The 15,869-nt window shown below is 37.6% G+C and overlaps 3 protein-coding genes across 4 annotated transcripts; 1 reads left to right on the top strand and 2 right to left on the bottom strand.

Annotated features, from left to right (window-relative positions):
• LOC6650535 lies at positions 1 to 1,788 on the top strand. The gene has a single exon (XM_002072772.4). The coding sequence runs from the start codon at positions 138 to 140 to the stop codon at positions 1,557 to 1,559; it is 1,422 nt and encodes a 473-aa protein (XP_002072808.1). The 5' UTR covers positions 1 to 137; the 3' UTR covers positions 1,560 to 1,788.
• Positions 1,780 to 3,700, bottom strand: LOC6650534 (mastermind-like protein 2). Its single transcript, XM_002072771.4, has 3 exons — positions 3,550 to 3,700; positions 2,960 to 3,486; positions 1,780 to 2,495 (listed from the first exon to the last, which is right to left on the bottom strand). Exons 1-3 carry the CDS (start codon positions 3,651 to 3,653, stop codon positions 1,846 to 1,848), a joined length of 1,281 nt encoding a protein of 426 aa, XP_002072807.3. The 5' UTR covers positions 3,654 to 3,700; the 3' UTR covers positions 1,780 to 1,845.
• Positions 3,701 to 5,906: 2,206 nt separating this feature from the next.
• Positions 5,907 to 10,690, bottom strand: LOC6650533 (tropomyosin-2). Of its 2 annotated transcripts, none has more exons than XM_015176914.1 (4): positions 10,636 to 10,690; positions 7,793 to 8,439; positions 7,545 to 7,722; positions 5,907 to 6,267 (listed from the first exon to the last, which is right to left on the bottom strand). In XM_015176914.1, the coding sequence occupies exons 2-4, from the start codon at positions 8,384 to 8,386 to the stop codon at positions 6,185 to 6,187; spliced, it is 855 nt and encodes a 284-aa protein (XP_015032400.1). In that variant the 5' UTR covers positions 8,387 to 8,439; positions 10,636 to 10,690; the 3' UTR covers positions 5,907 to 6,184. The 2 variants fall into 2 exon arrangements, with proteins under 2 accessions (XP_015032400.1, XP_002072806.1); XM_002072770.4 differs by lacking the exon at positions 5,907 to 6,267 and adding an exon at positions 7,180 to 7,296.
• Between the last annotated feature and the right edge of the window lie 5,179 nt (positions 10,691 to 15,869).

The following is a 15,869-nucleotide window of genomic DNA, read 5'->3' as shown; positions in this document are numbered from 1 at the left end:
ATAGGGGGTGTTTGTTTTTTCTGTTTGTTTTTGTAAAAATGTTTTGCAAAAAATTGATTTGCAACCTGTGATCCTTATACAAGAGATACAAATGTAACGCACAATTGTTATCTAGCCCCACACATACATTGTGCATAATGTCGGGTGAATTCAGCGCTAGTCAGTTTGTTTCGAGCAATGGCAATCTGAGTGCTAGTGCCAGTTGCTCATCACGATGGCTGACCGAGGAGGTATTCAAGTTGATTGACATTGTCCAGCGAGATGAGGCCATCTACAATCCACGGCACAAGTACTACTTTTGTCGTCCATATGTGGAGAATTTTTGGCGGGAGGTTGACATAAAGCTGGAAAAGAATCCCGGTGCAAGTCTGGCCAAGTGGACAAATTTGCGTATCTCATTTCGACGCGAGTACACCAACTATTTGGAAGAGAAGGTGCCACCATGTTGGTCCTACTTTGATCGAATGTTCTTTCTGCATCCGTATCTACGTAAGAAGCATCAGCAACCCAAATCACTGGACACTCAGGTGCAAGATGCCCTGGCCCATCTTTCCAGTCTATCGAACCGCATGCAGCGAGAGCGCACAGTGGCCATAAGCACCTCATCGAACTCAAATCCAGGGCATCCGAATACAGCGACCCAACTATCGCCCCAGCCGCAGCAAATGGACAACTATTTGGACTATTTCGATGAAGCTGAACCCAATCAGTCCGAACTCGATGAAATGATGGACGAAGAGCAGCGAGCACGCTTTCACAATCAGTTGGACAACAATGACATCAAATCAGAATGCGAAGAACCCGTCGATGATTACGAACAGGATCACGTACATGATCATGACGAGGATGAAGTGCCTGAACCCGATGATCATGACCAAATGCACAAGATGGCAGCTACATCCAGTTCTGCCGCCAGTTCATCAGTATCGGAGATGCAGCGGCGCTATCATCAGCACCAGCTTACTCATTCTTCTAATCGCCAGTTGCATGTAAATCGCCTACAGGTCCGTGCATATCAAGAAGAAATGCGCATTCATGGCCGTCCTCGGTCACAGGAGCAGCAGAACAGCTCAGGATCGGCTCAAACGCCGGCACAGGCCCATTCGAACATCTCTTTTGTGCGTCCAACGTTTAGCAAACCCGTCGATATGGTCAGCACAACAACTCACAGTGCTGGAGTTTCTCTGCTGGCAGCCTCCTCAGCCTCACACGATTTGGAATTGCCAACGCCATCGAGTGTGGCCGGAAGTATAGCGCCTCCAGCTGGCCTTCAACAACAACGACATGCTGGACATCATCCAACGTCACAGCATCAGCAGCAGCAGCAGCCTTTACTGCGCCTGGAGGCAAACAACTCAAGCGGATCAATGCCTAGTTCTGGAGGCAGTGGCAGTGCAGGTGTTGGCAATGTGGTGGAGTTGTGTGACTGCAAAACCGATTCGGATGCCATGTTCCTAATGAGCCTGCTGCCCGATATACAAAAACTAAACGGTCGCGATCGGGGCAAAATAAAAATTGCTTTCCAAAACATCTTGCAGGATTATCTATATCCCGACTAGGCCTGGCCAAGCTAAGCTAAGCTAACTGAGATCATGATCTCCACCAGCATTCAGATCTGTGTATACATTTTGAACTCATTGAATGAGTTCCAAACTGGATTCCTTTTTACTCTTATTTTGTGTTTTTTTCACTCCATTTTTTAAAAATGTTTGGAACAATTATTATGTTTATTTATAAATATTATAATAAATATTTAACAAGAATAAATTCACATGAAAATTTACGTAATATGGCTAAATGTTTATGTTTATATAGGATTTCTGCCGATCTATCACATGGCATACCCTACTCGAACAGCTTTAGCTCTCGAGTTATTTTCTTGATCTTATTGTCCAGAGTCTTGTCCTCATGCTCACATATATAATAGTGTCGCGAGGTGCATTCCTGTCCATAGTAGGCGTAGCTATGCTTGCCAGCATTGTAGGACAGGCGGAGGCAGCGACCCTTGCCCTCAATCTGTACCGTATTGTTGAGTATATCGCCCGTCTCTTCCTCCTTATGCTCCTCGTCGTCACTGTCCACCAGATTGGTTGCTGTGGCATTGTCACCCTTCTCCTTCTGTGACATGGCTATCGATGTGAGATTTGTATTGGGATTCACTGGCTTAGCCGAATTCGACCATATCCACAGGAGACCAGGATTCAGGCCGCCCAACCAATAATCCCGTCCCCTATGAGCCGGTTGATTTAGCAAATAGGCCATAATCTCCTCATTCTCCGATACCTTCTCGAATTCGGCCAAATGGGCATTGAGTGCTTTGCAAGCCGTATTCGCTGTCTTCCAGTTGACCTGCTGATGACTGTTGATGTAATAACAATTGTCACTAATCCTTGTGAAATTTGTAGGACATGGATCCTTGACTTCCTTCTGATTGTTGCCCGCCATCAAGTAATAGATCAATTGCTCCGTTCGACGTACACGACTTTCCAAATAATCTAAAAAAAAGAGACAAAAATTGTTATGCAAATACTTTAAAGAGAAATGCCTCAAAATGTATATCGAATTCATTTTTAATTACTTTCAAGAAAAGGAAATATAAAAACAAAATTAAATTTGAAATCGAAAACTTTTGCCTTTTTTATATGGAAATATTTTGCAAACGAAGGTCAAAATTCATAAGATTCATTTGGAAGTGGCTGCAATTAGAAAATCATAGAATCTAGACCTGAAAAAATGAGTAATTCTTGCTAAAGGAGTGTCAGTGTGATGATAAATAAAAGTAACACGATCATTTCAAATTCGCACTACTTGGGCAAAATGAGTTAAAAATGATTTATGAGATCGATTTCTGAAAGTCTGAACTGACCCTTATTACCTCATATAAAGTTACATTCCACAATTACTTATGTATACAAAAATTGTAAGCAAATAGGTTCTTTGATAAATCTTCTTAACATACCAACACGATAGACCAGCTTTTCGATGGCTCCAAGTAGGTATAAATCATTCTCGGAAACAGCTCGAAATGTTGTCGGTTGAGCACCTCCGCCTGATGTGTGGGGATGCGATGGAGGCTGCAACTGTTGTTGTTGTTGTTGCTGTTGCTGTTGCAGGGGCACAGGGCGCAAATGGGATTGGGATTGTGGGGAATTACTAGAGCTAGAACTACCGCCACCAAAACCAAATAATTGCTGCAGAAATCCAGGTTGCTGACGTTGTTGCAACTGTTGTTGCTGCTGATGTTGCTGCTGCTGCTGGTGCAACATTTGATTGGTCATGGGTCGAAATTGTGGATTGACAATTGGACTTTCTACTGGTTTACGTAAATGTGGCTCCAATTCCACAGCCTCACCTATGCGTCGTGTAATATAAATATTATTACCAGGTCTCTTATAGGCGGACGAATGATAATTGATGGGTCCTCCGCCCATCATATCGTTGCCCATATAGGGTAAATCTTTAGAGGTCCGTTGACTGCTGCTTTGGCTGTGCGAGAAGAAAATAATTACACTTTACATGGACGAATGATTCATTTTGGTAGGCACCCACCTCAAGACATAATCTTCGAGAAATTGCGACCAAATCGGTGCTTCCGTTAATAATGATTCATTGACGTATGACAACGATGATGGCGATGACAATGGCTTTTGCATATTTTCACCATCGTTCGCATTGCATAATCCAACAAAAGCCTGGCCCAATAAAACAAAATAAACAAATTGTATACTCAAGTTTAGCGTCATCGTCGTCGTTGTGGTTGTAGTTGTAGTTGTTGATTTTGTGGCCGGCAACATGACGGCAACAACAACATGAATGTGGGTAATTGTAATTGTTTGCTTGGTTGCACCTTTCCCCAAAAAAAAACAAACAGAAATAACTTCGAGCCGAAAATTTTATGCGTTACTTGTTCGTTGTGATCGCCACGAGTTGAAAACTAAAACTGATGTTCAAAACTTTGCGGACCGGGTTGGGCCCGGCTTAAAGACAAAGTTAACGCTGTCATTGCCAATGGCAATGGCCAGAGCTCGATGTGATTGTTGTTGTGGCCGTTGCTGCTGTTAAATTTCTTACGAGAAATGCAAAATTTCACTTTCTCCTTCGACGCTTCGTCGGCGTCTCTTTATACAAAATGTAAGTCATTGGGCTTTGGCTTTTATTTTGCTTAGGTTATTTGTCTATTTGTCTATCTATCTGTCTGTCTGCTGGGGCTGCCCACAATTATTATTGTTAAACACCTCATCAGAAATCATTGAAAGTGATTTAATTGCTAAAGGGCATATTGAAATGTGGTAACTACAGTTGTACCTGCCTATAAACCACTTTGACCACAAACAAAACTTGGCTATGTACTGTATAAACACTTATAATAATGGAACCAAAGATCTGTGACTTTTAAGGACTTCACTTATGTAGAAGTTTACTATAGGGAAGTTCAACTGTATTGTTATTCCAAGAAGCAAACTCCCGCTTTAGATATTTAAAAAAAATATAAATTCAATTTATTTTTTATATCAATGAATTCCCAAATACACAAAATATGTTAGTTCTCTATCAAAAATGAAGAATGTAAGTTGTTGCACCGACAAGTAGTCCAGTAACCTTTTCATACTCTTAATTTATTCTCATAAGTTGTGTCTTTTGTAACCGAATTTAATAAAAATTGGTAGGTTGATAGGTACTGATTTCGAGAGAAAACTTTGGACTACTAGGGCGATAGTAGGAGTCAAAAATTTGAATATAACCTAACCTACCTGATAAATACATACTAAAGGAGTCTACATACTTCATTTGGTGGTGCTGGCTTCTACAGTCTGCGAGATCTAGTTGTTTATCGAATCCCCTGTTGATGCTGATTAGGAACATACATATGTATGTACGTATGCTTTATGAAGTCGGAAGCACTTCTCTCTATTAGTTTCATATATTCATCATACCATGGATGAAATGACTATTTACTCCTTTCAGTTGGGGTATTTTAAACAACTTGTGTAAATCAAATAAAAATGTTAACATTTAATGGATTATTTTAGTCTTTGTATTTGCCATTTCACTTTTCTTTAATCCACAAAAAAGAAAGGTCCACCAGATTTGAATACCAGCGTTTTGGCAAACACCCCCATCCCCCATCCCCCATCCTCCATCCTCCCCACACTAGTTAAATGAATCAATTTTCACACTGGGCGGTCTGAGACCGATTGATGATGGCCAAAACTCGCTGCCCACATAAACCACATGCCTTCGATTATTTGGTTACCCTGAAGAAATACTGATATTTGACTTTCATTTCATTATGTTAAAGATGTTGCAATGAAGGTCTCTCTCTCTTTCTGTTTGTCTCTCTCTCTCTTTCTGAGGTTATGACGCACTTTTAGTTTGGGCTTTTCAATCTTTGATTTTTGGGGGTTTCCCCAAAGATCAACACCGCAAACCTGATAACAAGCAAATGACCATGGGGCCAAATGGAAGTGAGTAAATTTGTGTATTTTCAGCATGAACTCATCTAAAACCAAATTTCAAATATCAATATAATATATCATTTTGTTTTGTTTTTGTTTGTTTTTTTTTTTTGTAAATTTTTTTATAAATTATTTTATACTTTTTTTTTGAGGTTTTTAATTTTTTTACTTTTGTAAATTTATATAGAAATTTATGCAACCATCATTCTTAAGTTTATAATCCATAGCATTTTTTGTTCTTGTTTGTTTTTTTTTTTGTTGTGTTCTCTCTCTATAACTCTCTCTTTGTTTTTAGCTCTGGGTTACTCGAAAATATTTGAAAATTATGTGTTCTTAATATTTTTAAACATGACTTTAAAAATAGAAAAATGTGTGCTTTGTTTCGTTTGTTTCCTCTTTTTTTTTTTTGTTTTAGGTAGTTCTGCATTGTTGTTGTTGCTGTTGTTGATCTTGTTGTTGGTGTTATTTATTTATTAGAAATTTATATATTTAAATATAGATAATATGCTGTTGTTGTTGCAGTAGTAGTATAAAATATATATACACAATGGATGTTATTCTTGGCATATAGTTTGATATTTCTTTTCTTTCTTTTTTGGTTTGCTTTCAAAATCATTTGTTGTGAGATAATCGTTTACAATAACGTCGAGTTTAGTTCCACTCCAAAATAAAGGACACCAAGAGATGGAAAGGATGGATCTTCTTGGTCAGATCTTGATCGTATGAACTTAATAGCCAGCCAATTCGGCGAATGTGGAGTCCATCTCGTCGGCCAGAGACTTGTATCTGTCCTTGTTGATGCCCAATTCGTCTAAGAGGAAGGGGGGGAAAAAACAAAAAGACGGAAATTATATTAATATATTGTCTAAATAATTGAAATGGGGGGCGTGGTTTGGGGGAAGGTTTGGCAAATACTAATATATTGAAGGTGCAATAGAAGTATAATTTATACACTAAAAAAATTAAATGTTATTTGCTTAGTGTTAATTGGCGCTGTTTTAGCAAGCTTTTAGACTGTTTTTGGTGTGCAGGAATCAGGACTGAGGACAGGATGTCGAATGAAATCGAACACAATATCGATACGAAGCTGAAAGAAAGAGACAACTGGAGAGACTACATGGGATGATGACGAAAGAAGGAGAGCATTTAGATCAATATTTGTGTAGGAGTAAGGATGACAACATGATAGCCAGTGAAATCTACCACAACATAGATCATACGAGAATGAAAGAGACAACTAGAGAGCCTGTACAAAATGCTGACGAGTTCAGATAAAAAGGTATAGGATATTGTACTCTATCGGTGGATGTTGTTGTTCGGGGATAAGGCAAGATAACAAATATTTTTTCATCATGCCACACACACACAGAAAATAAGGAAAAAAACTCAAATAATTTTAAAATCACCTGTGTTGAAAGCCTATATATATGCTTATATGTAACTACAGTTGGCTCTTTTACTCAATTTTTTTACAGCGTTGCAATTGTTGGCATGACTAAACAAATTATTTACAGTGTACAAATTTGTTTCGAAAGGAATTTTTGAGGGGAAATCCATTTTGAGTCGACTGTATAAGTGTGTGTGTGTGTGTGTGTGTGTGTGTGTGTGGGTTGGGCTTGTGGTTAGAGCAATTTTATATATGGCAGGATAGAGATATGTACATATATAAGTATGTGTAGTAAATTTTGTTGTAGTTCTTTTTTTTTTTTTTTGATTTTTTTGTTTGTTTTTTGGTAGGTTATTTTTTTTTTTTGGTTTTAATATCCAGTAAGTTCAGCAAATGTCTGGTCCAAATCATCGCAGATTGCTTTGTATTTTTCTTTCTCATGGAAGAGACGGTCTGCAAGAAGCATTATGGTTTATATTACATTTGGTTTAATTAAAAAGCAGAGAAAAAAATATAATTATTTGTCTAATACATTTTTAGTGATATATACAACTGCAACATTGGCATTAGTTGAAGCTGGTTTTTTGATTGGATCTTATATCATATCGTAGTAATATACAATATCTGAACACTCGTTTCAGAATACGATATAGATAGATAGAGAGAGATATTTGTTAGTATAGATGGATAGGTAATCTCACCTTCTAGCCTGTCGACCTCCTTCTGCAGGCGCTTCACTTGCTTCTCGGCGTGTTCGGCGCGCTGTTCGGCTTCCTTCAACTTGATGGACAAGGTCTTCATTTCACGCTTGAATTCCTCAACACGCTGGTTGGCCTTCTCCTCGGACACTTCCAGGGATTTCAGAGAGTTACCGACAACCTTTATAAAAATGGGAAATTTCAAATATTTTTATAATCAATTTCATTTCGAATCTTTCAATTGGGCGCACCTTCAACTCTTCTTCCAGCTCCATGATCTTGGACTCGCCCGAACGGACACGATCCTCAGCCACTTCGAGCTCATCTTCAACGAAGGCCAGCTTGCGGGACACTTCATCGGACTTGGTATCGGCATCCTCAGCCAACATGCGAGCTTCCTTCAATTGATTGGTCAACTGATCCATACGCTCCTCATCCTGTTGGGAACGGTTCTCCAATACTTTGCACATACGGTTGTTCTCATCAGCCGATTGTGTGGCCTCCAACAGCTTCTGTTGTGCGGTGGTTGAGCGTTCCTCCGACTTTTCCAAATCCTCTTCAATCTGTTGCACCTTACGGTTCAAGGTGGCGACCTCAGACTCCGTGGCGGTCAACAATTTTTCCTTCTCCTCCAGCTCGGTGTTGGCCTTCTCCAATTGTTCCTTGGATGTTACCAAATCGACCTCAACCTGGACCAATTTCTTTTCCAGATCGCGCACCTCCTCATTGAGTTTATCGGCGCGGGAGTTGGCATCCTTAGCTTGATTTTCACAGGTATCTGCCTTATCAATGGCATTATCCTTCTCAAGCTTCATCGCTTGCATCTTCTTCTTGATGGCGTCCATGGTGTTTGTGTTTGTTCTTTAAGCTTAGAAGGGAAGAAAACTGGAAAAAAGCACTGCAATTGGAAAGGAAGGTTTGATTAATAAAAATGTTTCAAAAATTTTGTATTGAAAAACTTTAAAAACTATCAAAATCTTTTTTAACAGGTATTTTAGTGGAAAAGTAAGAAAATATGATATTTTCTTAATCCATGTTTTGTGTCATTTGTTTTAATTAATATTTTAAAGTTTTTTCAAAAATCTGAAATACGAATTCTTCTTCAGTTTTCAGTTTCTACTTTAGCTACTATACTAAAGGCAACAGAAAATGTTAAGTATAATTGAAGCAAGTAAAAGTTATTTGAATTTCTATTACTTTCCCTCACTTTAAAATTAACCCAGTTTTTCTTAGCCGTGATATTTCATTTGACACCTTCAATGGCTTTGGACCACTTTGTAGACATTCTCAGATCATAAAAAATGCAATTTAAATTTGTTTACTTCAAGCAATTTCCTCCCCCTCAATATATATATCTCTATATATATCTCTGGCACCGATATATATCTGTCTATACATATATATACTATATGTATCTCTTGAACGAAATCCAAAAAGCTAAATGTAAACATGAGAATTTTGACGCCCACTGGGAATGAGTTCAGAACGAACTAGACTCTCTCCATAAGAATTTTGTGTGCTTCTTGTTTAAAAATGTTTAAAAATACATTTCGAATGTGAAAAATATCCAGTCCACAAACACACACACACACCTACGCACACACATTTATATATGTTGTCCATTGGGGTCGATTTATGGACATTTTTGCTAAATGTAATTCTAGAATTCACATTTGATCATGTATGATATCTATATAGATAACATATGTATTTAGATTGCAATTTCAAAAGTTTTCAATACTTTTTTTGGGGTCACTTATATATGTATATGTATATATGTGAAAGGTGTGTGTGCTTGTGGGGGTGGGTGGTTTATAATAATCTTGAATGTGGGACAAAGTCATTTAGTATCTTTACTTTTGATATATTGATTTGATTAGTTCATGATTTTAATACTTTAATTATCAGTAGCGAATCTTTTAGAAGGAAAATGAGGTAAGTTCCTTTCTCTTAAATGTTAAAAATTGTATATATTAAAAACAAATTTACTTTTCACTCATTATCTAAATATATCTTTAAGTTTTTCCTAAGGGGGCGGGAAATATTCAAATATATATGTATATAGAAGAAGTACATTCCTTTTGGCCTTCGCACATCATTCATAAATGGCAAGAAAATACGATTTTTTTTAATTTGAAAATGTTGGCCATTTCGTTGTGTCTGTGTGGATGGTACCCATATATATATGTATATATATATTTTAGATACATACACAAGTCTGCGCTCTATATATCTATAAGATTGCTCAATCTCAATAATATTTTCCAAAAACAAAATATATCCAAGGATAAATTTGCCCATGGCGACGTCAGAAAAAGATCATGAAAGCTAAAGAAAGCTTTTTCGTCTAAGTTTTCAAATGAAGTTAAAAATAAAATGCCTTCATACACACACACACACACACACACAGATATATCTATATGTACGTGTGTGAGAGATGGGCAGGTGTCTGTCTATAGTTAATTTTATATAGAACAAAAATATTTGAGAAAACGCCAATGAGAAATGCTTCTGGTGGAAACTGTGAAAATTGTGCGTGAGTGCGAATGTGTGTGTGTGGGTATGTATGTGAGTGAGTATAGAGCTTTTCATATATATATGTATATATGTACGTGCAAATTTTCCGACACACACACACACAGCTAGATTATTTGATTTGGTATTAGTAGCCCGTCAGATTTAGTTACAAAATTCCTTATAAGCAAATTTTGTATTTTTTTTTGTTTTCGTATAAACACTGAAGAAAGTAATCATTTCAAAAAATTGTTTCCAATATTTTTGGAAATTATTTGGGCAGCACTTTTTTCACATTCTAGATTGTTGAAAAGAATTTTATTAGAAATTAATTGAAATTATTTTAAGCACTCAATATAACTTATGGGACACATTTTTATTTTGTAATTTCCTTATTTTTTTTGTTGGAAAATTTTACCCCATGCATTTTGCATGCACTTTTTGCACTTCATCAGTTCATATATTTGATTACTCTGCTTTTGATATAAAAATATATTTATATTTTTTTTTTTAATTTTTTGAAATTTTCTTTTTAGTTTAATAAGAAATCCTGGGCAGCAGCCGTTGGCCGTAGACTAACCTTAGCGTTTCAAACACACTATACGCTGTCGAAACCCCGAGAACACTGATGCTGACCGAATCGTCTATCCCAGAAAAAAGCGACCCCAACGCGCACAAACACACGTTCACACACACACACACACACACACCTATGAGATCATGTATATATGTATATCTAACAGCCACACCAACGCAAGATTGAATAATTTTTCAAAAACAAAAATTTCCCATTAATATTATAAAGCGGAAAAGCGCTTTCGCAATTTTCCCCAAAGAGAGATCAACGAATTTCCCTAAGAAAATTTCCCCAAGAAACTTTCTGTATGTGTGTGTGTGTGTTGGATCCTCTCACCAAATCATAGCTACCTACATACACATATATCTCTTAGCTTCTTAATGTATCTCAATCTGTATGTATAGATTTTCTTGATTTTTCTTTTTTGGCTGCCTGCATTTTTCTTTTTATGCTTGTCTCATTTTTTTAACTCACACATAATTTTCATTGTGTGTTTTGCTTGCGTATCTGTATCCATTAGATATGCACCTAAAAATAGCACATAAATGTAAGATACGCCAGATACACGTATGTACAAGATGAAAATCTATTTTCATTTAGGCAAATATTGAGAAATATATTGTGAAGAGTTCCTCTTGGTGTTTTTTTTCTTCTGTTGCCAAAAGGTGAAGGCGTATTTCCTTGAGATCAGCTAAAGATTCAACAGATTCTCATGGATCATTAATATATGTATTCGATTCGGTGCATAAATTAAAGCAATGGAAATTTCTAAAGGCTTTAGACGAAGAACTTAAATAGCATTTAGTTAGTATTGATAGATGATGATCTGGAAATATACATATATATATATGTATATTCTCCAAGCAATTTACACAAATAGAAACAGCTTTTATCCTTTTCAAATCCTTATTACGCCCATTGGAAAACGTAATACTGAAATTTAAAAACTAAGGAGATTTTTAAAGAAAGTATAAAAAGTTTATTCAACATACTTTTGGATTATGAGCCTAAACTGTCATTTCCAATTTCAATATCGGTCGAAGAATACATACATGTATTTATACATACATACATATACATACATATGTATATAGATATGTATGTATGTACATATTTATATCAGGCAACGAACTGAAAATCAAAATCAACTTTTTTTTCGTTTCATAATTCAAATTAGTTGAAACCTTTTTTTTTAAATTAATTGCAATGCATTAAAATATAGTTTATAGTTCGTTATATTTTGTGATACACAATTGAATTAAACCCAAAATTTAAAAGAAGCTAACTTCGGCTATGCCGAAGTTTATATACCCTTGCAGTCCTTGGCAATAATATTTTTCCTTTTTGAAATTTCTTTCCCTGCAACTCAATTTTTTAATTCACAAACAAAATATTATTTCTCTTTTTACTAAAACTTTTTATTCTTCTTCCATCGTTCCCTAAGCAAAGCACGGCACGCATACCCATACAGTTCACGTAGTGTTGTGTCTGTGTGTGTATGCGTGAGTTCTATTGATTTGAAAGTGACATAGTAAGCAGCAAGCAGCGCTGCCGGCAGCGCTTGAACCGATTTATATTGACTGTAACTTGTGTTCTATTTATCCGATCAGATTCAAATTTAGGGGATCTGAGGTTTTATATCTATACTATCAATACTATTATATTGGTAAATTTTATGGGGATACTCCAATTTCCGCAAAAATGTATCTTCTAGAACTATATGATATAGTAGTCCGATCCTGATGATTTTCATATTTTATCTTACTCGGGTAATAAAAAGACCAAAAAAAAAATTTCATCTCGGTATACAAATATAAAAATAAGTGTCAAAGATTTTAATGTAGTACAAGTATAGACTCTAATAGAAAATAATTTTTTTTTTCTTTTTTTTATTTGACAGCAATATAGCGAATTTGCAATCTGTCCGGGGACAATCAGCAAGTTTTCGTGGTTGGACATTGGCGGTTATAATGTTTGTGTGTTATTGCGTTCCATAGGACGATATGGAGGTTTATTTGCATTTTTGGGCCGTGATTGACGTTAGGAGCTGTGTCATGGCAGCAACTTGGTCCATTATCTTCTCCATAAGAGCTTCAAGGCGATCCAATCTTCGGCTTGTTTGGGACGAATTGACAGGAGGGGCCTCTGCCTGCTGGGGAGGCAGCTGATTGCCTTTTAATATATTGGCGAAAGTGACGCCTGGCTTGCTCGCAGAGGTTTGCCAGTAACCTGGTGATGGTGTCGTTGGGGTTGACCTTGGCTTTGGCAGATGCGTCTCCTTTGCCTTCAAATAGACTTTGCAGCCCTTATAAGAGGCAGTATGGTTGCCCTTGCAGTGAGCACAGCGGGGAGGATCGGTCCTTGGCTTGCGGCAGTCCGAGGAACTATGAGCGCCTCCGCATTTTACACAGTTGAACTGCAGGTTGCAGTTCTTCTGAGTGTGTCCAAATCCTTGGCATCTGTAGCACTGGAGTACGTCAGTCGTCTTACGGGGTGGATCGATTGTGACCACGCAGCTGCAAAGGCGTTTAGTAGCAAACACATCCTTGATATTGCTTGCCGATTCCAAGTTCACAAAGAACATAGCCAGAAGTTTCTTTGTACTGCGGCTGATTGCATTTTTGATGTCCAGGCCTCTAACAATGTGCCCGTTGGCAGCCAGTGCTTCCTTAATGTCCATGGGATTGGTGGTGTGATGAAGACCTTTGACAACAATTCTATAAGCTCGCTCGTCTTTAGGCTGGAAAGTCTGGTATGGGATGTCGAGTTCACTAAGGTAGTTTTTCAGAGTTGAAAAACTCTCCTTATCTTGTAGGTTGACTCTGACTTGTCCATCCCTACCCGCTTTGTAGTCGAAATTTTTGCCGCCGATTACGGATGTAACGTCTCTTATTAAGTCCTTAATATCGTGAACCTCCGGTAGAAAAATAGGAGGCGGCTTGACCTTGCGCACCTCAGCCGTGGGTGGCTCCTGTTGAGCCGTCATTGGAGCATCTTCTTCGTCGTTGTCGCTTTCATCTGATAGAAAATAATGACTCAACTTTTTAAACTGGATAAATTATTAGACCCATGCGAATTGTAATTTATTTAAAATATATGAAGAGAAAATATTGGAATATACCAAGAAGCGATGAGGAAACTTACGTAACTCCAAAATTTTGCAAAAGGCAGTGTATACTTTATATCATAATACTCAAAGGAGGAAGACGGGTTTTATTCATACCCATAGGGTGAAATGGTATATTAAAGTCGCCAAAATGTATGTAGCAGGCAGAAGGAAGCTTCTCCAACCTTGATCATTCTTGATCAGCATCTACAGCCGAGTCGACCTAGCCATGTCCGTCCGTCCGTCTGTCCGTATGAACACCTAGATCTCGGAGACTGTAAAAGCTAGAGCCACCAAATTTGGTATGTAGATTCGTGTAGTATGTAAAGTGATCAAGTGTGTTTCAAATTTTCGCCACGCCCCTTTCCGCCCCCTCAATTTAAAAAAGCTTTTATCTCAAAAACTATTCTAGCTAGAGACACTATATTTGGTAAGTATATTTGGTTAGTAAATGCACACATTTTGTGTGTATAAAGATTTTGCCACGCCCTTTTCCGCCCCCGTAATTTGAAAAAACTCGATTATCTGCCGTATTTTTCTACCTTATGTAATCAAATTTAGCACACTTAAATTTGATACTAATATACAGACACCCAATTTGATCAAAATCGGACCAAAAACAGTCGAGTTATGCAGGCCGTTGGCTGGTGGGGCGCTAGGGTGCTCGTATGCTTGAGTGAGCGAGATACTTAGATATGTTTGTAAAAAGCATGTGAAAATGCATTTGTTTAATATAGTTTAAATAGTTGCTTTACTGTTGTATGGTATACCTAAGTCGGCGAGACGACTTACTTACTTCATTTATTGATATTTATTTTTGTCACGCCGACTTTCGTCTCCAAAGTAATATCCACCTACCAAATTTAATTAGAATCGGACTAGAAACATGAAAAATATACGTAAAAACGAGTTTTACTAGTTGGTCCATAACGGACGGAGTTGGCCGTAGGCTAGTGGCGGCGCAAGAGTGCTTGTAAGTTGGTAAGAAAGAGCGAGATAACAAATGCTATGAGTCATGTAAAAGGAATTGAAATTTATAATACGGTCCCTTTTATTCTTATTTGATAAAAATTCGAATTCGTTGCAAGTTTGATAAGTCCAAGCAAGGCCAGCTGAATATTGATTAAGTGGAGGTGTTAAAGGGAAAAGTACGAGAGAATTGTTAGTTGTTATTTAGCACAATTTGTTGATACCACTCACATTTGATGTTGAACAATGTTACCAAAAATAGTTGCTATCAAACTAAATAGTGCACATTGATCGCTTTCGCTATCGACATTGAAATCCTAACAGAGATTCAATTCCTTTTTGGCTTTTCCACCTTGACCAGTGGCCAATAAGTTCTGAAATTAAGTTGTGGCATTGTCTATCAGATTATAGCAATAATCACCGCCAAACTTCTTGTACGCTTCTTTAACGGCTACTATGTAATCTGAAAAATCCACTTTGGCCACGAAGAGGACCAACTTTCTCGTACATCAGGATACTTTTTACGCATCCAAGGAGCCATTTAGCCTGCATATGAACGCCCAGCAACAGCGATTTTGGAACCATTATATTTATTCGTCTGGAGTAGAAAATCGCTAATTAAAAAGGCATCGTGCAATGCCTTATCAATGGATGTTCGATACTGAGGTGAGAGCCGTATTGCTGCTTGGCAATATCAACCCAAAGTCCTGAAGTCCAGATGCATGGATGGCAAATTCAACCTCCCAAATAAACAAAAATGGGTGATCCCTCCACATAGTAATCTTGGTTGATCATGCGCTTCAGGGTTTGGTAATTCATATTAGTTGTCTTTTTATTGTATACCTTATTCTCGATCATGGATCTTCATTCTGTCGGTGGCAGTGTTTTCAGGATCAAAATTGTCCTGATTTTGGGTAAACCAACGAGTCTCAACATTGGCTCGTTGCAGGACAGGCCTTAGAGGTGGCGGTCTATGCAGTTGATCCAAGGATTCAACACAGGCCGATTTGATAGGTGGTGCCATTGACTGCTCATCTGCTACTAGATCTCTCCCTCACTGGCTGCAGAAGTTAGAGGTGCCAGGATTGTCACGGCGATTAAAAAATACTTCATCTTTTTCTTGCGAATAATATCCTAACCCAATATCGGGCCTATTTATTAA

This window comes from Drosophila willistoni, chromosome 3R (genome assembly GCF_018902025.1).
Source record: "Drosophila willistoni isolate 14030-0811.24 chromosome 3R, UCI_dwil_1.1, whole genome shotgun sequence".
Classification (NCBI taxonomy): Eukaryota; Metazoa; Arthropoda; class Insecta; order Diptera; family Drosophilidae; genus Drosophila; species Drosophila willistoni.
The sequence above is the reverse complement of the archived record's forward strand: the minus strand, read 5'-3'. Positions and strand labels throughout refer to the sequence as shown.